We start from the raw sequence: 23,977 nt of genomic DNA on the forward strand, positions 1-23,977 counted from the left end.
AAGGAGACAGCCAGACATTATAACCTCTCATCAATGTAACACAATAGGCAAAATACAAACTCATCTATGAAATATTTGTGAAAAAAAATCAAACTTGGATCTGTCTAGCCTCCAGGTCTAATCTAATAACCTGGTTAGAGGAAATAAAAAGGAGATAAACATGTTAAACAATATCAATCTAGAATGTCAGAAATTCTACCCCACAAAATGTCCAATCTTTTTTTATTTTTTTAACAAACAAAGGATGTGAAAAAATGGAGACAGAGCTTCATAGATTAAAAGTATCTTAGGGACTTCCCTGGTGGTCCAGTGGTTAAGACTCCCCACTTCCACTGCAAGGGGCATGAGTTCAATCCCTGGTCAGGGAACTAAAATCCCACATGCTGCAGGGCATGGCCAGAAAAGTAAATAAATAATTTTTTTTTTTTTAAGTATCTTAAGAGACATATTAAGCAAATGCAATTGTCGATCCTGTTTGGATCCTGATTTGAAAAATTTTTTTTAATTGTGAAAACTAAGAAAATGTAAACACAGTGTATCAGATGATATAATGGAATTATAGTTTACTTTTACAGTGTGATATTGATATTATGATTACTTTTTATTTATTTTTATTTTTTATTTTATTTTATTTTTTTGCGGTACGTGGGCCTCTCACTGTTGTGGCCGCTCCCATTGCGGAGCACAGGCTCCGTACGCACAGGCTCAGCAGCCATGGCTCACGGGCCTAGCCACTCCGCGGCATGTGGGATCTTCCCGGACTGGGGCACGAACCCGTGCCCCCTGCATCGGCAGGCGGACTCTCAACCACTGCGCCACCAGGGAAGCCCTATGATTACTTTTTAAATGATCTCTTGGAAATACATAGTATTTACAATTAGAATTTTTTAAGTTTAAAGAAAAGAACTACAAGTAGAAGAAACTATAAATGTGAAGGCCTGGAGGCAGAAATGTGTTAAGGTGAGATCAAAAAGGTCATGGAGGTGTGAGAAATAAAGGGTTTTGTAGGATTTTTAATGACTTTGGCTATGTGAAGTCATCAGAACACTTCTAGCAGAGGAGTGATATAATCAGATTTAGATGTTTAAAAAAGGTCATTCTGTATGGAAAGCAGATGTCAACAGGCAACCAGTTAAGAAGCTATTACCATAATATAAAGAAAATGGTGGCTTGGACAGCATGGTAAGAAGTGGTCACATTCTGGTTATATTTCAAAAGCAGAACTGACAGGATTTACTGATGTCTAAATATGAGTGTGAGAAAATGAGAGAAGTTAAAGACAGTTTCCATAGTTTCCTAGCCTGCGCTATTGGAAAGATGGAGTTGCCATTTACTGAGATGGGAAAGGTGGCAGGAGAAGACTTGGTGAATTTGAAGTTCAATTTTTACCATGTTTTTCCCCCAGTTTTATTGAGATATAATTGACATATAATATTGTATTAGTTTCAGGTGTACAACATAATTTGATATATTTTGAAATGATCACAATAAGTCTAATTAATATCCATCACTTCACACAGTTACCTATATATATATACATTTATGGAGGGAAGGGGAGAGAGAAAGTGAAAGGGAGGGAGGGAGGGAGAGGGAGAGAAACACCCTCCACAACTTCTTTATCCATTCATCTGTGGATGGATGCTGAGGTTGGTTCCATGTCTTGGCTATTGTAAATAATACTGCAGTAAACATGGGCGTGCAGATGTATCTTCAAAATAGTGGTTTTGTTTCCTTCAGATATATACCGAGAGTGGAACTGCTATATCATCCAGAACTATTTTTAATTTTTTCAGGAAACTTCATACTATTTTCCATAGTGGCTGCACCAATTTACATTCCCACCAACAGCACATGACGGTTCTCTTTTCTCCATATCCTCACCAACACTTGTTATCTGTTGTCTTTTTGATGATAGCCATTCGAACAAGTGTGAGGTGATCTCTCATTGTGGTTTTGATTTGCATTTCCCTGATGGTTAGTGATGATAAGCACCTTTGCATGTACCTGTTGGCCATTTGTATGTCTTCTTGGAAAAATGTCTATTCTATTCTTCTGCTGGTTTTTTAATAAGGTTGTTTTTTGCTACTGAGTTATATGAGTTGTTTATATATTTTGGATATTAACTCTTTAACAGGTATATGACTTTCAAATATTGTCTCCCATTCCATAGGTTGTCTTTTCATTTTGCTGATGATTTTCTTTGCTATGCAGAAGCTTCATAATTTGATGGAGCCCTACTTGTTTGTTTTTGCTTTTGTTGCCTTTGGTTTTAGTGTCAAATCCAAAAATTCATTGTCAAGCCCACTATAAAGAAGCTCACCTCATGTTTTCTTCTAAGGCTTTTATGGTTTTAGGTCTTACATTCAAGTCTTTAATACATTTTGAGTTAATTTTTGTGTATGGTGTAAGATAGTGGGCCAGTTTCATTCTTTCACGTGTGGCTGCCCAGTTTTCCCAACACAATTTATTGAAGAGCCTGTTCTTTGCCTATTGTATATTCTTGGCTCCTTTGTTGTAAATTAATTGACCACATATGCATAGGTTTATTTCTGGGATCTCTATTCTGCTCCATTGATCTATGTGTCCTTTTTTATGCCAATACCATACTGTTTTGATTACTGTAGCTTTGTAATATTGATTGAAGTCAGGAAGTGTGATAACTCCAGTTTTGTTCTTCTTTCTCTAGACTGCTTTGGCCATTTGGGGTCTTTTGTGGTTCCAAACATATTTTAGGAGTTTCTTTTATTTCTGTGAAAAATGCCATTGGAATTTTGATAGGGATTGTAATAAATCTGTAGATCACTTTGGGTAGTATAGATACTTTAACAATACTAATTCTTCCAATCCATGAGCACAGAATATCTTTCCATTTATTTATGTCTTCAGTTTACTTCATCAATGTCTTATAGTTTTCAGTGTACAGATTTTCACCTCCTTGGTTAGATTTATTCCTAGGTATTTCATTCTTTTTGATGCAATTCTAAATGGAGTTATTTTCTCCATTTCTTTTCCTAATAGTCATTAGTGTATACAAATGCATTGATATTTGTATATTGGTTTTGTATCTTGCAAATTTACTGAATTTGATTATTAGTCCTAACAGTTTTTTGGTGACATCTTTAGGTCTTCTATATATGTCATCTGCAAATAGAGACAGTTTTACATCTTCCTTTCCAATTTGGATACCTTTTATTTATTTTCTTGTCTAGTTGCTCTATCTAGGACTTCCAGTACTATACTGAACACAAGTGTCATGGGCATCTTTGTGTTGTTCCTGATCTTAGATGAAAAGTTTTCAACTCTTCATCATTGATTATGATGTTAGCTGTGGGCTTGTCATATATGGCCCTTATTACATCAAGGTATGTTCCATCTACACCCAGTCTGTTGAGAGTTTTTATCATGAACGAATGTTGAATTTTGCAACATAATTTTTCTGCATTTATTGAGATGATCATATAGGTTTTATCCTTCATTTTGTCAATATGATTGATTGATTTGCAGATGTTGATCCATCCTGCATCCTAGGAATAAATCCTACTTGATCATGGTGTAAGATCCTTTTAATGTAATGTTGAATTGGTTTGCTAATATTGGGTTGAGGATTTTTGCATCTATGTTTACCAGTGAAAACTGACCTGTAATTTTCTTCTATCGTAGTGTCCTTGTCTGGCTTTGGTATTAGGATAGTGCTGACCTCATAAAATGAGTTTGAAAACGTCCTCTCCTCTTCTGTTTTTTGAAAGAATTTGAGAATATTTGATATTACTTCCTTAATTGGTTAGTGGAATTCTGTGAAGCCATCTATCCTGAACTTTCATTTGTTGGGAGAGTTTTGATTACTACTTCAATAACCTTACTAGCAATTTGTCTGTTCAGATTTTCTGTTTCCTCATGATTTAGTCTTTGTAGGTTGTATGTTTCTAGGAATTTATCCATTTCTTTTAGGTTGTCTAATTTGTTGGTATATAATTGTTCATAGTAATTTCTTATGATCCTTTATATTTCTATGGTAACAGTTGCAATGTATCCTCTTTCATTTCTTATTTGAGTCTCTTTTTTTCTTGGTGAGTCTAGCTAAAGGTTTGTCAACTGTGTTTATCTTTAAAAAAAAAAAGCAGCTCAATCTTTTCTATTCTCTTTTTATAGTCTCTATTTCTACTCTTTTAAATTTATTTCCTTCCTTCTACTAAATTTGGGCTTAGATTTTTTTCCTAGTCCTTTGAGGTATACAATTAGTTTTTTTAATCTGAGATCTTTATTGCATCTTAATGTAGGTGTTTATTCCTATAAACTTACCTCTTACAACTGCTTGTGCTGTATCCCATAAGTTTTGGTATGTTGTCTTTCCGTTTGTCTCAAAATATTTTTTGATTGCCCTTTTGATTTCTTTGACCCATTGGTTATTCAGAAGCATGTTGTTTAATCTCCACATAAATTCTCCAGTTTTCTTCTTATAATTGATTTCTGATTTCATAAAAGATGCTTGATATGAGTTCAATCTCTTAAATGTATTAAGACTTATTTTGTGGCCAAACATGTGATTTATCCTAGAGAATATTCCATGTGTGCTTGAGAAGAATGTGTATTCTGCTGCGTTGGGATGGAATGGTCTGTATATTTCTGTTAAGTTCATATTTCTGTATATGTTTGTTAAGTTCATCTGATATAACATGTAGTTTAGGACCAATGTTTCCATACTGATTTGCTATCTACAAGATCTATCCATTGTTGAAAGTGGGGTATTGAAATCCTCTACTATTACTGTATGGCTATCTATTTCTCTCTTCACGTCTGTTAATATTTGCTATATATAATTAGGTGCTCCCATGTTAGGTGTATATTTACAAATGTTATATTGTCTTGGAACGACCCCTTTTTCATTATATAATGACCTTCTTTGCCTATTATTAGACTGTGGCTTAAACTCTATTTTGTCTGTTTGTCTGATATAAATATAACTAAGCCTGTTTTTTTTTTTGGTGTCTATTTGCATGAAATATCTTTTTTTCATCCCTTCTCTTTCAGTCTGTATACATTCTTAAAGCTAAAGTGAAAGAGCATATACTTTTTAAAAATTCATTTAGCCATTCTATGTCTTTTGATTGGAGCAGTTTTTACCATGTTAAACTTGAAGCTTACTAGATAGATTTTCAAGAGATGTGGATGAGTATGGAGTCCAGGGGAGTAATCTAGGCTGGAGACATAAGTATAGGAGTTGTGAAACTCTACCACTAACTCTCCTTTGCCTTTCTTAACTTCTCCAATTTCCTCACCTTTTAGGTAGGACCAAATGTAACTGCCATTTTTGTAGGTTAAAAATGGTAAAATATAGCAATTTCATATGGTTCAACCAAATATAAATGGAAAGATTCCTACCCTATTTCTTAAGGCAGTTAAAATGTTCAATGAGATTAACGTGTGAAAATTTACACAGTAAATGTTTAAAGTATTGTTATGAGAGAGCTTGTCTAGTTACAATTTAGAAGAAGCATTTTCATAACTCAGAATTCATTCTCATGCAACACACATTTTAAGATGATTTCAGGTTTTCTCTATGTGGAATCTGTTTAGGGAGGTCCCATGACTGGAGTTAAAGCATTTAGCAAATGTTTGAATGCTCTGTGCCAGCACAAAGCTCATCACCTGTTTGAGAAACTGCTCTTAGACGATGCTGGAGAGATAAAGTCTGCCTAAACGTGCTTTTTATTTTTTATTTTATTTATTTTAAACCTGCTTTTTAAAATAATCCGGTCTAGACTTATCCAATCCTGGATCAATACCCCTAATTAGCATACCAGAAAGTGGTCCAGTCTTGACCCAGGACCTGCTAAAGTCAGTTTGAACTCCACTCAGTGCTGGATAACCTGGTTAGGCACTCTGTATCTAGCAGCAATACCTTAGTTTGGGTCATTTCTCTTATCTTTGTTAACTAACCATTTAGTCCCATGGTTTCCTTACAGTTCCTGGAATGTGTCAAGGATTTCCCCTCTCCCCTCTATTCATTTCCCCACCTTTCACTTGTGGGTTCACCCTCCTCACCTCCTTCAGATCTTTGCACACATGTTAATTACTCATGGAGTCTTTTGTTGACTATCCTTTTGCAAATCAAAACCACTCCACCTAGTTCCATCCAGAACTCCCTATCTCTTCTCCCTGATTTACTTTTTTTCTTCAGGGCACTTATCATCTGAGAAAGCAAAAATCCCTGAAATCTGGAAATTGGCCTGATATTCACAGCTAGGCCATGGTGTTCTCCTGTTGGCCATAAACAATCTCACAGAATGTCAACAACAGGCAAGGACACAATTATAAAATTGTCCCTGCTTTCTGACAACATGGAATCCAAAGAAAATCTCCACTTATTAGAACCTCCCCAAAGTTATCCAGCCAAGGCCTAAATCCTATAATAGGTTCTTTTTAATACCCTCTTACTGAGCTCCCCCACAGTTCCCTGTGGTGATAGTTCTCCCTCACTGCAACAAGTAATAAACCCAAGTTGTTCAACTACAGGTGTGTTCCTGGTGATATTTGCCTGGAGGACACTGATACGTCTAACATACTATCTGTTCTTCTTACTTATTTTTTGGTTGTCTGTCTTTTCCCACTAGGATATATTTCTATGAGAACATGGATTTTTGGCTATTTGGTCAGTATTAACATTGCCAGCAGCTAGAACCATGCCTGGTATATTACAGGCTCTCAATAAATAGTTCTTGAATGAATGAATGAACAGTAAGCACTCACATTTCAGTAGGCATTAGAGATGCAAGCACGAACCAGAGCAAGTCCTTGAGATCTTCAGAGTTTGACTAGTACTGGTTCAGTAAGTTTGCCTGAGGAAAGGAAGAAAGCGGCAGAGACAGAAAGTCAAATTCTGCACTGGGGCCTGCTGTGTAACTCTGTTTTCCCTTCCTGCTTTCTTTGCCCTTGCTTTCTTTCTTTATCAGGATCATCCTTGGAAGAAAGTCAGACACACTCTCCTGAAACCAGTGCTGGCTAAAAGAAACTATGGTTTGACCTGTGCCAATGAGAACTGAAAATGTTATGGAATCTTCATGCCAAATCTATAAAACTTAACTCTTTATGGCCTCACTGAGACAATGCTTCAAGAATTAGAGATTCGTTCACTGTAATTTAGAAACCCCTCTTATGGTTCTCAAATTTCATGGCATGTAAGAATCCACTGAGGAGTTAGAAAAAGAGACTATTTTTAGTCAAAACAAAATTGACTAAGTTTATAACAAAATGAATACCTTGAGCTTAAAGGCTTAAAAGATCTAAATTTACACGTCTACAATTTTAATAAATTGAATATTCATTAAAACACGGGCAACTATAAATAGTTTTTTTAAGCACAAAATTTTCCCTCAAGACAATTAGCAATACAAGTGACATTTCTCAGGGTTCTTTGCAAAGCCTTTTGCCTCTACAGCCAACACACATACTTCTCCTTTTCCTTGGTTTCAACTATCATCTTTATACCAATTATTAATAAATTAATCATTATGATTTAGGGAATCTCTTATAAGTGTGGTGACTTTCCCGACCTGGTTGGGGCTATGGAATTGTCCCAGGTAGGCTCCACCCAGGGGACAAAAGCATCCTTTAGCAATAACATTAGCCTGTTACCCTTTGATTGCAACGATGCTTATTTTGGGTAAACTTTTAAAAACATATATAGGATCTAGATTTTTTTAAAGAGAACAATTTGTTCGAGGAAAATACTAATACAGTACTAGCTATTCCATTTGGTGCCAAAAGATGTCACTTGTACACAGGAAAACTCTCCGTGCCTAACAGAAACAATTTAAATTGTTTTCAGCAAAATTTTTTGAGGCTCTAATTTGTAAGGACACCAGGAAATGCATTCTGGATGATGATAGTATGAACACAACATGGTTCCCAACCTCAAGGGGCTTAAAATACCACAGAGAAACAGATGTGTTCAAATAAGTATATATATATATATATATATTATATATATAATGCATGGTACATACAATGCAAAGCCAGAATTACAAACTGTCAAAGCAAAAATTGCCCCCAATAGAGTTAAAAAGGTAAGGAAGACTTTACTCAAGGCTACCTAAATAGTTAAGAGAGATCAGAACACAGTCTAAACTCAACTCTGCTGAAACAAATAATGGGAGAGTTGTTTTGGTGGCTTTTAAATATTTTTATTATAGGAAAATATACATAAAATTTACTATTGTAACCTATTTTAAATATACAATTCAGTGGCATTAAGTACATTCACAAATGTGCATCAGAATTACCTGTTTCCAGAACTTTTTAATTCCTCCAAAATGGAAACTCAATACACATTAACCAATAATTTCCCATTCTTCCCATCCCACAGTCCCTGATAAACTGTTCTACTTTCTGTCTCTATGAATTTAACTATTCTAGGTATCTCATTAGGTACAATCATACAATAATTGTCCTTCTGTGTTTAGCTTATTTCATTTAGCATAATGTTTTCAAGGTTCATCCATCTTGTAGCATGTGTCAGAATTTCATTCCCTTTTAAAGCTGAAAAATACTCTGTTGAATGTATACACCACAGTTTATGAATTTATCTGTTGATGGACATTGGGTTGTTTCCACCTTTTGACTACTGTAAATAATGTTACTATAAACACTGGTGTACAAATATCTGTTCAAGTCTCTGCTTTCAGTTCCTTGGGGAATATATCTAGAAGTGGAATTGCTGGATCACATGGTAATTCTATGTTGAACTTTCTGAGGAACGACCATACTGTTTTCCATAGCATCTGCACCATTTTACATGCTCGTCTGCAGTGTCCAAGGTTTCTGATTTCTCCACATCCTTGCCAATGCTTGTTATTTTGTGGGTTTTTTGATAATAGCCATCCCAAAGGATGTGAGGTGGTATCTTACTGTGGTTTTTATTTGCATTTCCCTAATGACTGGTGATGTTGAGCATCTTTTCATATGCTTATTGTACATCTTTGGATAAATGTCTATTCAAGTCCTTTGCCCATGTATATTTCTGATCCTCTGAGGCACAGGCTAGTAAAACTACTCCCTCTTGGGAGGAAAGTACTTGTCCATATTAGGTAAATTATCCATCTCTCCAAGGGAGCCAAATAATAAAGATTTTCAAAGGCCAAGTAATAATTCAGTGATGAGTAAAATTTTTCCATAGCAAGTAAGAGTTTAGAGTATTTATACATTCCCCCAAGCCTTTCAATTAGAAATATAGCCGATGGCCCAATAATTTGTTATTTCTAAACCTAAATGCATTTACCAAACATGTAGCTGATTATTAGCATTCATAACAATATTTATGACATGTGTGTTGGCTCTGTAGATGTACAACACATAGTCTTGATGACATTATTTAAAACTTTAAAATGTAGTATATTAGGATATGAACTTCTCAGTATTATACACACACACACACACACACACACACACACACAGAGTAACAGTTGAATAATTACACATCACACACATCTATTCCCTGTTAAGGGTACAGCTAAAAATCAGTCAGAAATGTTGCCATTTGTCATAAAATATTTTCCTTTGTTTTCTATCATGGAACTAGCCACAGTGGATGCTAAGGTAGGTGATAAGAGAAGTATATTTGTTTTCAGTGGTTTCTCCAGCTTCTTCTTAGGAAAACTTATCATTGGATGAATCTCATTTGCAGGCCTTCCAAACAAATTTACAGATCTCTATAGGGTTGATGGACAATTATGTCCACGGGCAGTGGGTACTTCAAATGGTGGCAAGCAGTGTGTTTTCTCTGCCAAGATATATTTAGTTCCAGTGCAGTCAATAAAAAAGAAAACATGGCTGAGTCTTCAGTAAAACCTAAGAGGCTTCCTTCAATATTACACTGATTGAACTATGAAGATTCAAAGCCAAAACAGCTAAATATATAGGAGAGAAAATAGTCCATGTTCTCAAGTAATGAAAAACATATCAATCTATCACATACTATATTCTTCGTTTGACTTCCAATTTTTATAAAAGCAGAAATAAAGTGCAGATATCTTTCAAGGCAACTTGAGAAACTATTACAAACTCAACTTAGGCACTGGTCCTGCCATCACCTTCATCTTATTCTCTCATTCTCTCCAAACAGCCTTCCCTTGTGTTTCAAAAAAAACCCTTATGTAGCTTATTAGCTCTCATAATTCAAAAAGTCCTTGAAATAATCTCTTTCTTGATAAAATGACACAAATGATGATCCAGAAGAATAAGCTTATAGGAACCACCGAAAAATCGTTTACCAGTTTATTAATAAAGGATATTGTAAAGGATACAGATGAACAACCAGATGAAGAGGTACACAGGATGAAGTACGGAAGAGTCCCAGGAGCAGGAGCTTCTGTCCCCAAGGAACTGGGGTGGCCCCACCCTCCTGGCATGTGGATGCTTTCACCAAACCAGAAGCTCCTCCTCTGCCCATTTTTCAATCGAGTTGGTTTTTTTTGTTGTTGTCAGGTCATAGGAGTTCTTAATATATTCTAGATATTAACACCTTATCAGATACATGATTTGCAAATATTTTCTCCCAGTCCATAAGTTGCCTTTTCACTCTGTTGATTGTGTCCTTTGAAGCAAAGAATTTTATAGTAGGAGAGGTTTTAAGAGCTGGGGTGAGGACATTGTAGACCACCTGTGTTAACTGGCCTTACCCAAAGGAAAAGTAAACTTTCTCTTATCTTCATGACAGGGGGTACTTTTACAACCTGGAGCTAGGCACCCACGGTGGTTAGGCTCCTACTCTCCCAGCAGACAATGAGCGATGGGAGCATATCTTCCTTTATTATTACATTTCGAAGGGGAGAGAGAGGTTAAAGCCTCTTTTTTTTTAATTTACATCTCTGGAGGTTCCTTAAAAAACTAAAAATAGAGTTACCATGTGATCCAGCAATCCCACTTCTGAGCATATATTTGGAAAAGATGAAAACTCTAATTTGAAAGATACATGTACCCCAATGTTCATAGCAGCACCATTTATAATAGCCAAGACATGGAAGCAACCTAAATGTCCGTTGACAGATGAATGAATAAAGTAGATATGGTAAATATATACAGTGGAGTATTACTCAGCCATAAAAATAATGAAATAATGCTATTTGTAGCAACATGGATGAACCTAGAGATTATCATACTAAGTGAAGTAAATCAGAGACAGACAAATATCATATGATATCAATTATATGTGGAATAAAAATTGATACACAAATGAACTTATTTACAAAGCAGACACACAGACATAGAAAACAAAATTATGGTTACTAAAAGGGAAGGGGAGGGAGGGATAAATTAGGAGTTTGGGATTAATAGATACACACTACTATATATAAAATAGATAAACAACAAGGACCTACTGTATAACACAGGGAACTATATTCAATATCTTGTAATAACCTATAATGGAATAGAATCTGAAAAAGAATAGATACCTATGTGTGTACCTTATATACATATGTGTGTGTATATATATATATATATATATATATATATATATATATATCTGAATCACTTTTCTGTACATTTGAAACTAACACAACATTGTAAATCAACTACAATTTTTTTAAAGACATTAAAAAAATCAATTCTAAAAAAAGAAATTACATATCAAAGGGGCAGAGAAAGAATTTACAAGTTGTCAGAAGTAAATGCTCTAAGAAAAGGTAAGTCATGAGCCTAGAGGGAAGAAGCCTGTCTAAAGTTTAGTTAAGCTGAGTGAACTGTAAGGCCATGTTGATGAAAATAAAGCATTTGGGGACATCAGAGATCAGAAAAACTAATTCCAACTGAGGAATCCCAGAAAGTGTCAGAAGTGATAACATTATATAGCCTAGAAAGCAATATAAGATTCAGCAGAAAAGTTATTGAGGAGGAAAATGCAAAGTAAAATAACATCACTAGAGAGAAACAGAGAGAAAGAAATGATATTTCATGACGAGATAGCTAATAAGACACCAGTGTGTCAAAGGAGTTATTGTGAAAGACTCAGTCTGGAAACATGAGTGGAATCAGACTGCTGAGGGTTACTATCATATTAAGGATGCATAATTTATTTTGTGGACCCTGGTGGCTCAGTGAAAAAATTTAACAGCGGGGATATGACATGATCTGTGTTTTGAAAGTATGTAAAGTAGCTAAGCAAGGAGGAGACAGGCAGTAGAGAAAGCCCTGCCTGTTGGGCCTTCCTGTTGTCACTGTGTGGCCTGCACAGCTGGTAGGTATTTCCAAAAAATGTACAAAAGTACAAAAAAAGAGTATAATGGCCTCCCATTCATCAGCTTCAACAATGACTAATCCATGGCTAATGTTGATTTACGTAAACCCACACACATTTCCCCCACTCCTGTCCCCATGAATTATTTGGAAGCAAATCTGAAACATATCATTTCATCTATAGACATTTCAGTATTTATCCTTGCAGGATATATCTTTAAAGAATAAAGATTCTTTTAAAAAAACAAGCCACAGTACCATTATCACACCTAAAAAAATAGCAATAATTCCTTAATATTTTTGGATATGTAATCAGTGTTCAAATTTCTATATTATCTCAAATTTTTATAGTTTGCTTTCAACAATTTCTTCGTTGGTTCTCCCACTCCTCTCTCTTTTCCTTTTGATATATTTGTGAGGAAACACTGTTATGTGTTCTGCAGAGTTTCCTATATTCTGGATCTGGCTGACTGTATCCCTGTAGTGTCATTTAACATGTTCCTTTGTCTTCTTTATTTTTTGTAAATAACTAGTTAGCTACAAAGAGGTGTGACTGGATTTTTTGCTTTTTTGCAAGAGTCCTTTCTAGCTAGTTTCTCTTTCTGTGATGTTAGCAACCAATCAATGACTAGGTAAATTATTTCATTTGGAGTTTCAAAATGGTGAAAATCTGATCCTATTAATTCTGAATTTATTAGCCTTTATTTTTCTTTAAAAAGAAATTTCCACTCATGAATTAACTGAATCCCTTGAGGTACAGTGATTTATAAAAACAGGATAAATGTTTAATTCTCTCTCTTTATTTACCAGTTTCCATTAGTATTAGTAACAGGAGATATATTTATCTATATCTATTATATTGTATACCATGTTAAAATAGCAGAATAAAGCAAAAACCTAAAATATAATGGTTACCAATTGAGGAAGGGAGAAACAGGATGAAGGAACTGGAATAGAAACTAAAATTTCTGAGTTTAATCTTATTTTATAGATTTTACTTGTAACTATACAATTATTTTAAATACTTATAAAAATAAATTATAAAATAATTCCTAAGAACTAAAAAAAGTTTCAATTCCTAAAAACAGAAGCAAAAACAAATATTTCCCTGTATCAAGTTGTTGACATAGCCAACCAGAAAGAAATTATTTTAAACGACTTAAATAAACTCATAATTTGTATATGCATTTCCAGTAGTATACAGTCTTAGGACAAAAAAACCCTTCAATAAAAACCTTTAAATGTTCCAGTGATTATACTGTCGATGGTAGCATTAGTGTTGTTATTCTGAGATGGTTGCAAATGTTATGTGGGACAAAACAATCATCATTTTGATGCAGTTGGGGACCAACATTTTCAGTGTGGGAGAAAGGCTATCAGATGTAGGATCAAGAGGTTAAATAAAAATCTTATAGTACTGAATTTTTTTTTGTATGACAAATCTTGTTTTCTTACCTCCCAACCTTATTAAAGTTTTTATTTAATTAAGCCTAAAAGGCTAATAAAAAAATTAAGGCACTGTTCTAGATAACCGTTTATCCACTAAAGCTTAAACTTTGAAATACATTTTTTGGACATATTAAACATTTATTACAGGTTTGAAGTTGCCTCCTTTTTTCAAGGAATATAATATATACAGGTAATTGAGTTTGTGTATAAAATTATACTTGGCATATTAATTTAAATAGGATTTAAAATCCTAACAGAATTTTGTTTCTTTTATTTTTTCTTTTTCTTTTATTTACTTATTTACTTGTAAATGCTATATTTTGTATCTCTAATACACAAAGTCCATTTTTCTTATTCTCATAACTAAAAAAATCACTATTCCATCTAGTGTTATTGTATTAGTTTGCCAGGGCTGTCATAACAACATACCGCAGACTAGGGGATTTAAACAACAGAAATTAATTTTCTCTGAGTCTGGAGGCTGAAATCCAAGATCAAAGTGAGAGCAGGGTTGGTTTTCTCTGAGGCCTCTCTCCTTGGCTTGCAAATAGCCCCTTCTCGCTCTACCTTCACAAGGTCTTTTCTCTGTGTGCTGGCATCCCTAGTGTCTCTCTCTCAATCTGTGTCCTAATCTCTTCTTTTAAGGATACCAGTCATATTGAATTAGGGCCCACCCTAACAGCCTCATTTAACTTAATCACCTCTTTAAAGGTCCTATCTTCAAATACAATCACATTTTGAGGTACTAGACATTACCGCTTCTACATATTAATTTGGGGCGGTGGGGGGTGGTGGCAGCACAATTCAGCCTGTAACAGTTAACAGTAATTCCTTAATATCACATAGCCAATTCACATTCAGTTTTCTTACGGTTTACTACACTATGTATTGGGCAGATTGTATTATCATGCTGTCACTTTAACAAGTTACTCTGTGCCTCTTTATTCAAGTAAACCGGTAGTTAGACCTAGGGGCTTGATTCAATCCAGATTCAATTTCTGTTTTTATGAACATAATTCATAAATAGTAATAATATGAAATACACTACATCAGGAGGCATAGTTTTAAATTGCCAGTCTGATAATTCCAACATCCATGCCATGTCTGGCTGTGATGCTTGTTCTACCTCTTTAAACTGTATTTTTGGTCTTTTAGTATGCCTTGTAATTTTTTCTTGATAGCTAGACATGATGTACTGGATAAAAGGAACTGCTGTAAATAGGCCTTTAGTTATGTGGTGGTAAGGTTTGGGAAAGGGAAGCAGTCTACAATCCTTGGATTAGGTCTCAGTCTTTTAGTGAGCCTGTGTCCCCGAACTGTGAACTTCACAAGTGTTTCTCAGATTCCCCCACCCACAGGTGAGACACATGGCTACAGTGGGCTGGAATTGGGTATCTCCTTTCCCCCAGGTCAGCTAGGCTCTAATAAAACCAGCAGATTAGGCTCTGGTTTACTAGTTTCCCCTGAGGGCAGGCGTTGTTAAAACTACAAAGTGCTCTGGTGTTTTCATCCTACCAGCCTGCCCTGTGGATCACACCTGCCAGCATCTACAACTGCATGAGCCAATTCCTTAAAATGAAGGAATGACTCTAGCCAGAGCAATTAGGCAAGGAAAGGAAATAAAAGGCATCCCAACTGTAAGGAATAAGTAAAACTTCCTCAATTTACAGATGACACGATCCTATATAAAGAAACCTTAGGGCTTCCCTGGTGGCGCAGTGGTTGAGAGTCCGCCTGCCAATGCAGAGGACACGGGGTCTGTGCCCCGGTCCGGGAAGATCCCACATGCTGCGGAGCGGCTGGGCCCGTGATCCATGGCCGCTGAGCCTGCGTCCGGAGCCTGTGCTCCGCAACGGGAGAGGCCACAACAATGACAGGCCCGCATGCCACAAAAAAAAAAAAAAAAGAAACCTTAAAGAACACACGCATGCATACCACACACAAGTATTAGCACTAATAAACAAATTTGACAAGTTTTCAGAGTGCAACATCAACACTCAAAAATCAGTTTTTTTAATACATCAACAATGAATAATCCAAAAAGGAAATTAAGTAAAAATTCCATTTATAATTGCATTTACTATGGACTAAATTGTGTTCCCCCAAAATTCATGTTAAAGCCCTATGCCCCAATGTGATTGTTTTTTGGAAAGAGGGCCTAGTATCCTTATAATAAGAGACACCAGAGCTGCCTTTCTCTCCCTCACCACCACATGAGGACACCCGGAGAAGGCAGTTCTCTACAAGCCAGGAAGACAACTCTCACCAGAAACCAGATCTGTCAGCACTGTGATCTTGGACTTCCCAGACTCCAGAACTGTGAGAAAGAAATTTCTGTTGTTTAAGGCACCCAGTCTGTGGGATTTTGTTATAGCATCCCCAAACAGACTAAGATAGCATTCAAAAAAAAAAGAAAAGAAATAGATAGAAATAAATTAACTAAGGAGATGAAAGACTTGTACACTGGAAACCACAAATATTGTGAAAAAACATTAAAGAAGACTTAAATAAATGGAAAGACATCATGTTCACAGATTAGAGGACTTAATATTTTAAGATAACAATACTTGTCAAAGAGATCTATTAATTCAATGCAATCCCTATCAAAATACCAGCTGCCTTTTTTGCAAAAATGAAAAAGCTGATCCTCAAACTCATATAAAATTGCAAGGGATCTGAAGAGCCAAAACAATATTGGAAAAGAAAAAAACTGGAGGACTTACACTTCCCAATTTCAAAACTTAGTACAAAGCTACAGTGTGGTGCTGGCATAGGACAGACATAAGATGGACAAAGTAGAAGTAATACTCCAGAAACAAACCCATACATCTACGGCAAATTGATTTCTGACAAGGTTGTCAAGTCCATTCATTGTGGATAAGAATATTCACTTCAACAAATGATTCTGGGACAACATGCAAAGGAATGAAATGGAATGCCTACCACAGAATGTATATAAAAATAAACTCAAAATGGATTAATGACTTAATATAAGAGCTAAAACCATAAAACTCTTAGAAGAATATAGGGGTGAATTCTGTAGAACCAAAACTAAAATGGAGTCACTTATATTGGGGACAAAATGGAGTTGGACAACACAGGTGCATTAAAGAAACACAAAACTTTACCTTACCTAATGTAAGTTGCAGGAATTTACAGCCCTCCTCAGAAATCAGCAGAGGATGCCAGCCAATCCCCAAAGACCAAGTCTGCTCATGCTATCTTTGGACTTCCTTGGTCCCCTGACACAACTACACTGATCCAAATAAGGATCAGCTGAAAAAGCCAAATTACTTCTGCATTTACCCTATACACACTCTTTAGTCTGTGAGCAACTCGGAACTCGTCGCTCCCATAGCCTCAAGTTTCTTGGCTTGCAGGTTGAAATCCTTGTGATAAATTCACTTTCTGCTTTGTGTAAAACGAAGTGCAGAGATGGTTTTCAACAATCCTTATGACCTTGGATTTGGCAATGGATTCTTAAATATGACACCAAAATCACAATCCACAACAGAAAAAAATAGATAAATTAGACTTCATCAAAAATTTAAGTTTGAAAATCAAAAAACATTAGCAAGAAAGTGAAGACAACCTACAGAATGTGAGAAAATATTTGTAAATCATATATCTGATAAGGGTCTAGTATCCAGAATATATAAAGAACTCATAACTTAAACAACAAAAAAACAACCCAATTTAAAAGTGGGCAAAGGATTTGAATAGACATTCTCCAAAGAATATATACAAATGACCAATAAGAACATGAAAAGATTCTCAATGAATATCATTAGCCATCAGGGAACTGCAAATCAAAACCACAATGAGATACCATTTTATACCCGCTAGAATGGCTATGATCAAAAACAAAACAAGGCGAAAGTTTTGGTGAGGATGTGGAGAAACTGGAACTGCCATACGTTGCTATCAGTATATAAAATGTCTCTGCCACTGTGGAAAACAGTTTATTGACTGCACAAATATTTAAGCACAGAATTACCATATGACCCAGCAGTTCCATTCCTGGGTACTGACAAAGACTCTCTCCTTGACTAAACTTTAGTCAGGCTCCTCTAAGCCCTCTTAGCCTCTACTTTAGTATCGGTCTTGTGGGGTCTGCATCAACCAGTTGTAGTAAGAATCCAGCTAGGTCAGTTTAGAAAGAACCCCTACCCGGGTATCTGATCACCCTCAATATCTGATTGGACTCTTCATGCCCCCACCGTTAATAGCTGATCATCCTGGTCTGCCTTCAGTTAAGAATCCTTTCAAGTCGGTTTGGCCAGAATTTAGCCCTTACACCTGATATTTCCTTTTAGGAAATTTCCATACACTGTTTCCTCGCCCCACCTTGGCTATAAATCCTTACTTGTCTATGCTGTTTTTGTAACTGAACCCAGATCTATACTAAGGTCTCTTCTCCCTACTGCAATAGTTCCTGAATAAAATCTGTTTTTTTTACCGCTTGAATTACTGTCAGATTCCAGGTTTCTTTAACAGTATATACCAGAAAGAGTTGAGAGCAGGGACTCAAAACAATACTTCGACACAAATATTCATAGCAGCACTATTCACAATAGCTCAAAGGTGTAAACAACCCAAATGTCCATCGCTGGATGTATGAATTAATTGGGGTATATACACACAAATAAGACGCAATATTAGCCATAAAAAAGAATGAAGTCCTGATACTTGCTATAAGGTAGATGAACCTGGAAAACATTATGTTATGTGAATGCAGACAGATGCAAAAAGGTCACTTATTCCATTTACGTGAAATACCCAGATTAGGTAGATCCTTAAAGTCTGAAAGCAGTTGGGGTCTGCTAGGGTCTGGGAGAGGGAAGAATAATGTGTAATTGCTTAACAGGGGTGAGGAAATTGTTTTGGAACCAGTATGGTTGGTGGTTGCACGGAACTGTGAATGTACTGAAGCCTACTGAATTGTGTACTTAAAAGTGTTTCATTTCACATTCTGTGAGCTTCACTTCAATAATCATTTTTTAAAAGTTTATAACCCAACAACCAAAGTTATTTAAAGGTGCAGAATTACAATCAGACATTGCAATGTGCTCTGGTTACTCCGTTCCTGAATCTTTACAACTCTTCAGTGAGGTGTTTTGTTTCATGGCATTAAATTCATTGGCACTTGATTGATAGACTATCATAGGCTGCAACGCCTGCACTAGTAAATACAGGAATAGTGTCGTTCCCTTTCATAAGGATGGGCTGAGCAAGGAAAGCTTGTTCTAAGTTTCTTTCACTGTATAAATTAAACAGGGCTCCCTACCTCACAAAGAGCCACACGCTACCTCTCGTTTTACGGACCTGGATGCCGGACCAGCGAAAGCGCTCGTGAGCCTCGCCCCAACACCGGGCCTTAGTCACAAAAGGCCTCGCGAGGACCAGTCCCAGGCGAGAGCATCCTGGCGTCGAGTCTCCTGGCCGCGGCCCCGCCTTCCCACCTCTACCGCTTCCGCCCGCGGTCGCCCGCCCAGTGCGCCAATCGGAAGCGCGGGCGCCGTAACAGGCGGTCGGCTGAACTGTGGCGCCCCGCGGGCAAGGGGGCGTGCGGAGCGAGCGGCGGGCGGGCCCGTAGCCGGCAGCGCCGCGCCGGCGCGTCGCGTTCTGGCCGAGCCAACGGCGATATCCTGAGGCTGCGGCCCGCACAGGTGGGCTGCGGCGGGTGGCCGTGGCGCGCCTGCGGGGGATGGGGTAGGCGCGCGAGATTCGGGGTGGGGTCAGAGGTGAGCGAGCGGCTTCCCGAGTGGCTTTTCGCCGCTTCCGGGGCCCGGAGCCCGAGGCAGGAAGGCGGTGTCCCCGGAGACGCGTTGGGCCGGGTCGAGCCAGCTGCCCTCCCGGCGGTCCCTCCGTTGCCTCTCGCGGTGCTGCCAAGCCACGCTTTTCATCTTAGCTTTGACCCTTGGGTTCGAGTTACAGGTATTTCCGGAAACTCGCAAGAATTGCACGTAGCGCTTCTTTGGGGGTGGGGTTCTCGGTGTCCATATTGAATAAAGGTTGTTCGTTGCGCTGTGGAGTTGGGCCGTTTTTCAGGTAAAGTCTGAGTTGTAAACAAATGCTTGAGCAGTTGGAGGAGACTCATGTCGATCGAGGAAATCAGTGGGATTGATGGCGACGTTCAGAATTGATTACTGGTCCTCGCCGTGGTTCTCGGGAGTTCAGAAATAAACTTGGCGAATAGCTGCCGCTGGAAGCCATCTCCGATAACCACCACCAGGGAGGGGCTGCGTACAATGAAGTAGGACTCCCAATAGAAAGTGATTAGCACGATTTTCGGAGTCAGATTGAGTACCGTGTACGATGGGTGATAACCATGATGGTAAAAATAGGTCAAAATTAAGAAAAAAAATTTTACTAGTCTGAGCAGAATCGAGGCCTTTAAATGTTTTGCTTTCAAAAATCTAAAAATGGGGCTTCCCTGGTGGCGCAGTGGTTGAGAGTCCGCCTGCCGATGCAGGGGACACGGGTTCGTGCCCCAGTCCGGGAAGATCCCACATGCCGCGGAGCAGCTGGGCCCGTGAGCCATGGCCGCTGAGCCTGCGCGTCCGGAGCCTGTGCTCCGCAACGGGAGAGGCCACAACAGTGAGAGGCCCGCGTACCGCGAAAAAAAAAAAGAAAAAAAAAAAATCTAAAACTGGGTGTTGGATTGAGTGGTCTGGAAGGTTGTAAGATTTAGGAGAAAGAATCTTAATATTAAAAAGAGAGGTCTAAATTCCAGTCTAGTTGTGTGATCATGGGAAAGTCACTAGTTCTGAGAGCCTTATTCTGTAAAATGAAGACGATGATAATTACAATGGTTTTCTTCCAGGGTTCTAGTAAGTTCTGTATACAGTCAGAATGTTTGGTTTGTAAGTGGTTATTGTGTTTTTTAGTACTTAGTTTAAATTCACTAAGCCTTCCTCTCCACCATCCCCCACAATTTAGTGACAAGAGATAGTCGTCATCACATTTCGCCTCTACCTAGTGTATCTTCATCTTTAGATTCAATGGTCAGAAAATTTTCACCGTAAATTCAGCATAAATCTTTCATGAGCTCTTCTAGAGTAGGATTACTGTCTAATTCGTTTTTTAAATGATTATTCCTGGAACCTGTATGGTGCTTGTCTTTTTTGGTCGTTTGTGGGTTTTTTCCTGTTTTTTCCACTCCCTCCCCTCCTTTTTTCTTCAAACCTGAACTGGCAAAACTTAAGCTTTGGGTTCACCCAAAGCGAACCAAAACAATTTAACACGGAAAATAGTGTTTTCTGTCGCTTAAAGATGTGCTCAGCTGTGTATAGACACAGGGGTGGTTACAAGGAGTTAGGTAAAGAATTAGATTAAAAATAAGCTTTATTTAGCATCACTCTCAGAGCAAACATACTATTTCTGTGGGAAGCAGAGAGGATATAGCAGTCGAGTTAAACTGGCAGCACCTTTGAATCACCTAGGGAGTTCCAAAAATGGTGATCCCTGCACCCTACTCCAGCCCAATTAATGAGAATCTCTGGAGGGTCGAGCATGGGTATCCCACTTTTTAAAGGTTCCCAAGGTTACTTTCTTGTGCAGCCACGATGAGAGCTTGTGTGTTAGAGGAATGAGGTTCTTCAGGAGTGTATCTTGTTTGCTTGAAGAGGGGAAAGGCTGGAAGAATTGGAGCTGCATTGGAAAATGTAGCCTGGGGCATTTGGGGGAATATCATTAGAGGACTTTTATCAGCAGGTATGATGAAATGTATGATTTGTAAAGTGAACGGTGCAGTGACCAAGGCCAGAGGGCAGGCTGTTAAAAGAATCCAGAGTAACAATGAAAGCAGCAACTGTGATGATAGAAGAAATTAAAAAACATTCTCTCCTGGGTGTTAAAACATTTTTAAGAAACTGAGTAATGATTTTAGCTTGCAAACTGTATTTTGCCCTACCTAGTTACAGCTTTTCAACAATGAGTGTATAGATTGTCATATAATGAATTTTATTGTTACTAATTATTTTTAAAGGGTCTTAGAAATATATATGCCTCAAATAATTTTCCTTGTTAATTACAAAGTAATCTCATATCTCTTGAGAGCTTTATGTTAATATAAGGGTTGTGTTATTTTTGCTTTTTCAGTACTCTAAGACTGGTTTCTAAAGGTACGGTTTTCACCCCACTTCATCAACGCACATAAGTTTTCTCCTTTTTGGACCTCTATTTTATACCACAATGGTAAGCTACACCTTAGTATGTTAATATTCTTAGAATGTTCTCTTCCTTCATCTCGATAAAGGTATCTGTATGAAACAGAAATATTCTTGTAAGCTGCCCAAGTTACCCTAACAGGGAAATTACTTAGCAATCACATACAAAATTTTCTCTACAAAATAGGGGACTCATCTCTCAGTGTTAAAATCATATCCAGATTACACAGATAATCTATCTGTTCTTATTTTTGTGAAGTATTAAAAAATAATTACTTCTGTCTGCTTTACTATAGTCGAAATCATTGGCAAGAAGGATGGGTATAAATACAAATAGTTTTGGGGGCATAGGTTTCTCATAGTTTAAAGTTCCTCTTAATTTAGATTTTTAAAAAATTTTTAACAACAAATGTAATCTTACTGCAAATAACATTTAAGCAGCATTAGTTTTAAAATTCTAATGGCAGATTTCTACTTACCATTTAGAGTCAGTAAACATACTTAGGGCGGGGCATTTAACTCTTGCCTTTAAAGAATTAAAGACAAAGAAAACAAATCACTTTCTGTTTTAAAGAAACAGCAGCATTTGACAGAGGATAATTGAACATTAACCACCATGTTGGATAAACCTCAGAAAACATATATCTTCTCTTCTTGGGATCTTGCGTGTATACCCTTGCAGTGTTAGAGAAAAGCTATCGCAGTGGGGTTCTGACCTTGCCTTATATTTTGCATTCGTATTAGCCAGTCACTTCCCTCTTAAGTATTTGAACGCAATAGTGAATATAACGATACTAGTGTTTACATATGCAAGTATATCTCACTGGAGCTTTTAAAGTTTTGATATCAGAAGATTAAATATTTACTTGAGAAGACTGGCTATTTGAAATTGTCCTAGAGTATACATTTGATTGTGTTTATTACAATTTTTTGATCTAAACTTACTTGAAGGTTTTATGGCCAAAATAATTAAAAGAACCTTGTGTTTTTGTCAAGAGTATATATTCAGAGTTATGTTTTTATGTTGGAAAATAGTTTATTCTCAAGAATCCCATCTTGAATCCTGGGAAACAGTTTCATTGAAATCTGCCCATAAGATATTTTAATAAATTAGTATAAATTTATTTTAACAAACTTTTGAAATACTGGCATATTTTAGACTTTTTTACTTAACTCCATTTAGATGCTTGATATGTAGGGGTTCTATTGCTGTTTAAAAAGCCCAGCTAGGGACTTCCCTGGTGGTCCAGAGGTTAAGACTTCGCCTTCCAGTGCAGGGGATGCAGGTTTGATCCCTGATCGGGGAGCTAGGAATCCCACATGCCTCGGGACCAAAAAATCAAAACATAAAACAGAAGCAGTACTGTAACAAATTCAATAAAGACTTTAAAAGTGGTCCACATCAAAAAAAAAAAAAAGAGGTACCACAGTGTTCATTGCAGCACAATTTACAATAGCCAGGACATGGAAATAACCTAATTGTCCATCAACAGATGAATGGATAAAGAACTTGTGGCACATATATACAATGGAATATTACTCAGCCATAAAAAGAAACGAAATTGAGTCATTTGTAGTGAGGTGGTTGGACCTAGAGTCTGTCATACAGAGTGAAGTAAGTCAGAAAGAGAAAAACAAATACCATATGCTAACACATATCTATGGAATCTAAAAAAAAATGGTACTGATGAGCCTAGTGGCAGGGCAGGAATAAAGACGCAGATGTAGAGAATGGACATGAGGACACGGGGTGGCGGGGGCGGGGGGGAGAGGGAAGCTGGGGCGAAGTGAGAGTAGCATCGACTTATATACACACTGAATGTAAAATAGCTAGTGGGAAGCAGCAGCATAGCACAAGGAGATCAGCTCGGTGCTCTGTGACCACCTAGAGGGGTGGGATAGGGAGGGTGGAAGGGAGGCTCAAGAGGGAGGGGATATGGGGACATATGTATGCATATGACTGATTCACTGTGCTGTACGACAGAAACTAACACAGTATTGTGAAGCAGTTGTACTCCAATAAAGATCTATTAAATAAAAAGAAAAAAAGCCAACTATTTTTATAATCATATGTTTTCTCCGTCCTTAGGACTAGGAGGACAGGGTCTCTTCAACTTTTTCTTGATTTC

The 23,977-nt window shown here is 37.3% G+C and overlaps 1 protein-coding gene and 1 long non-coding RNA gene across 8 annotated transcripts in view; one reads left to right on the forward strand and one right to left on the reverse strand.

Moving 5' to 3' along the window:
- Window positions 1–19,065, reverse strand: part of LOC114888107 — a 67,440-nt gene extending 48,375 nt beyond the window's left edge. The window contains exons 1-2 of the long non-coding RNA XR_003791693.1: window positions 19,003–19,065; window positions 6,748–6,836 (exon numbers count right to left, since the gene is read on the reverse strand). This is a non-coding gene — a long non-coding RNA (uncharacterized LOC114888107). The remainder of the gene's footprint in view (window positions 1–6,747; window positions 6,837–19,002) is intronic.
- A 158-nt stretch (window positions 19,066–19,223) lies between these two features.
- Window positions 19,224–23,977, forward strand: part of SUPT20H (SPT20 homolog, SAGA complex component) — a 39,500-nt gene continuing 34,746 nt past the window's right edge. For 2 of the 7 annotated variants that reach the window (XM_029210000.1, XM_029210001.1), the window contains exons 1-2: window positions 19,377–19,614; window positions 21,781–21,876. In XM_029210000.1, coding sequence (XP_029065833.1) covers window positions 21,874–21,876 — 3 coding nt within the window. In that variant the 5' untranslated portion in view covers window positions 19,377–19,614; window positions 21,781–21,873. Of the gene's footprint in view, window positions 19,347–19,374; window positions 19,615–21,780; window positions 21,877–23,977 lie in introns of those variants that run through there. The other 5 variants (XM_029209997.1, XM_029209998.1, XM_029209999.1 and 2 more) reach the window with 5 other exon arrangements.

This window comes from Monodon monoceros, unplaced genomic scaffold (assembly GCF_005190385.1).
Source record: "Monodon monoceros isolate NGI ecotype Baffin Bay Population unplaced genomic scaffold, NGI_Narwhal_1 Super_Scaffold_8, whole genome shotgun sequence".
In the NCBI taxonomy this organism is placed as follows: Eukaryota; Metazoa; Chordata; class Mammalia; order Artiodactyla; family Monodontidae; genus Monodon; species Monodon monoceros.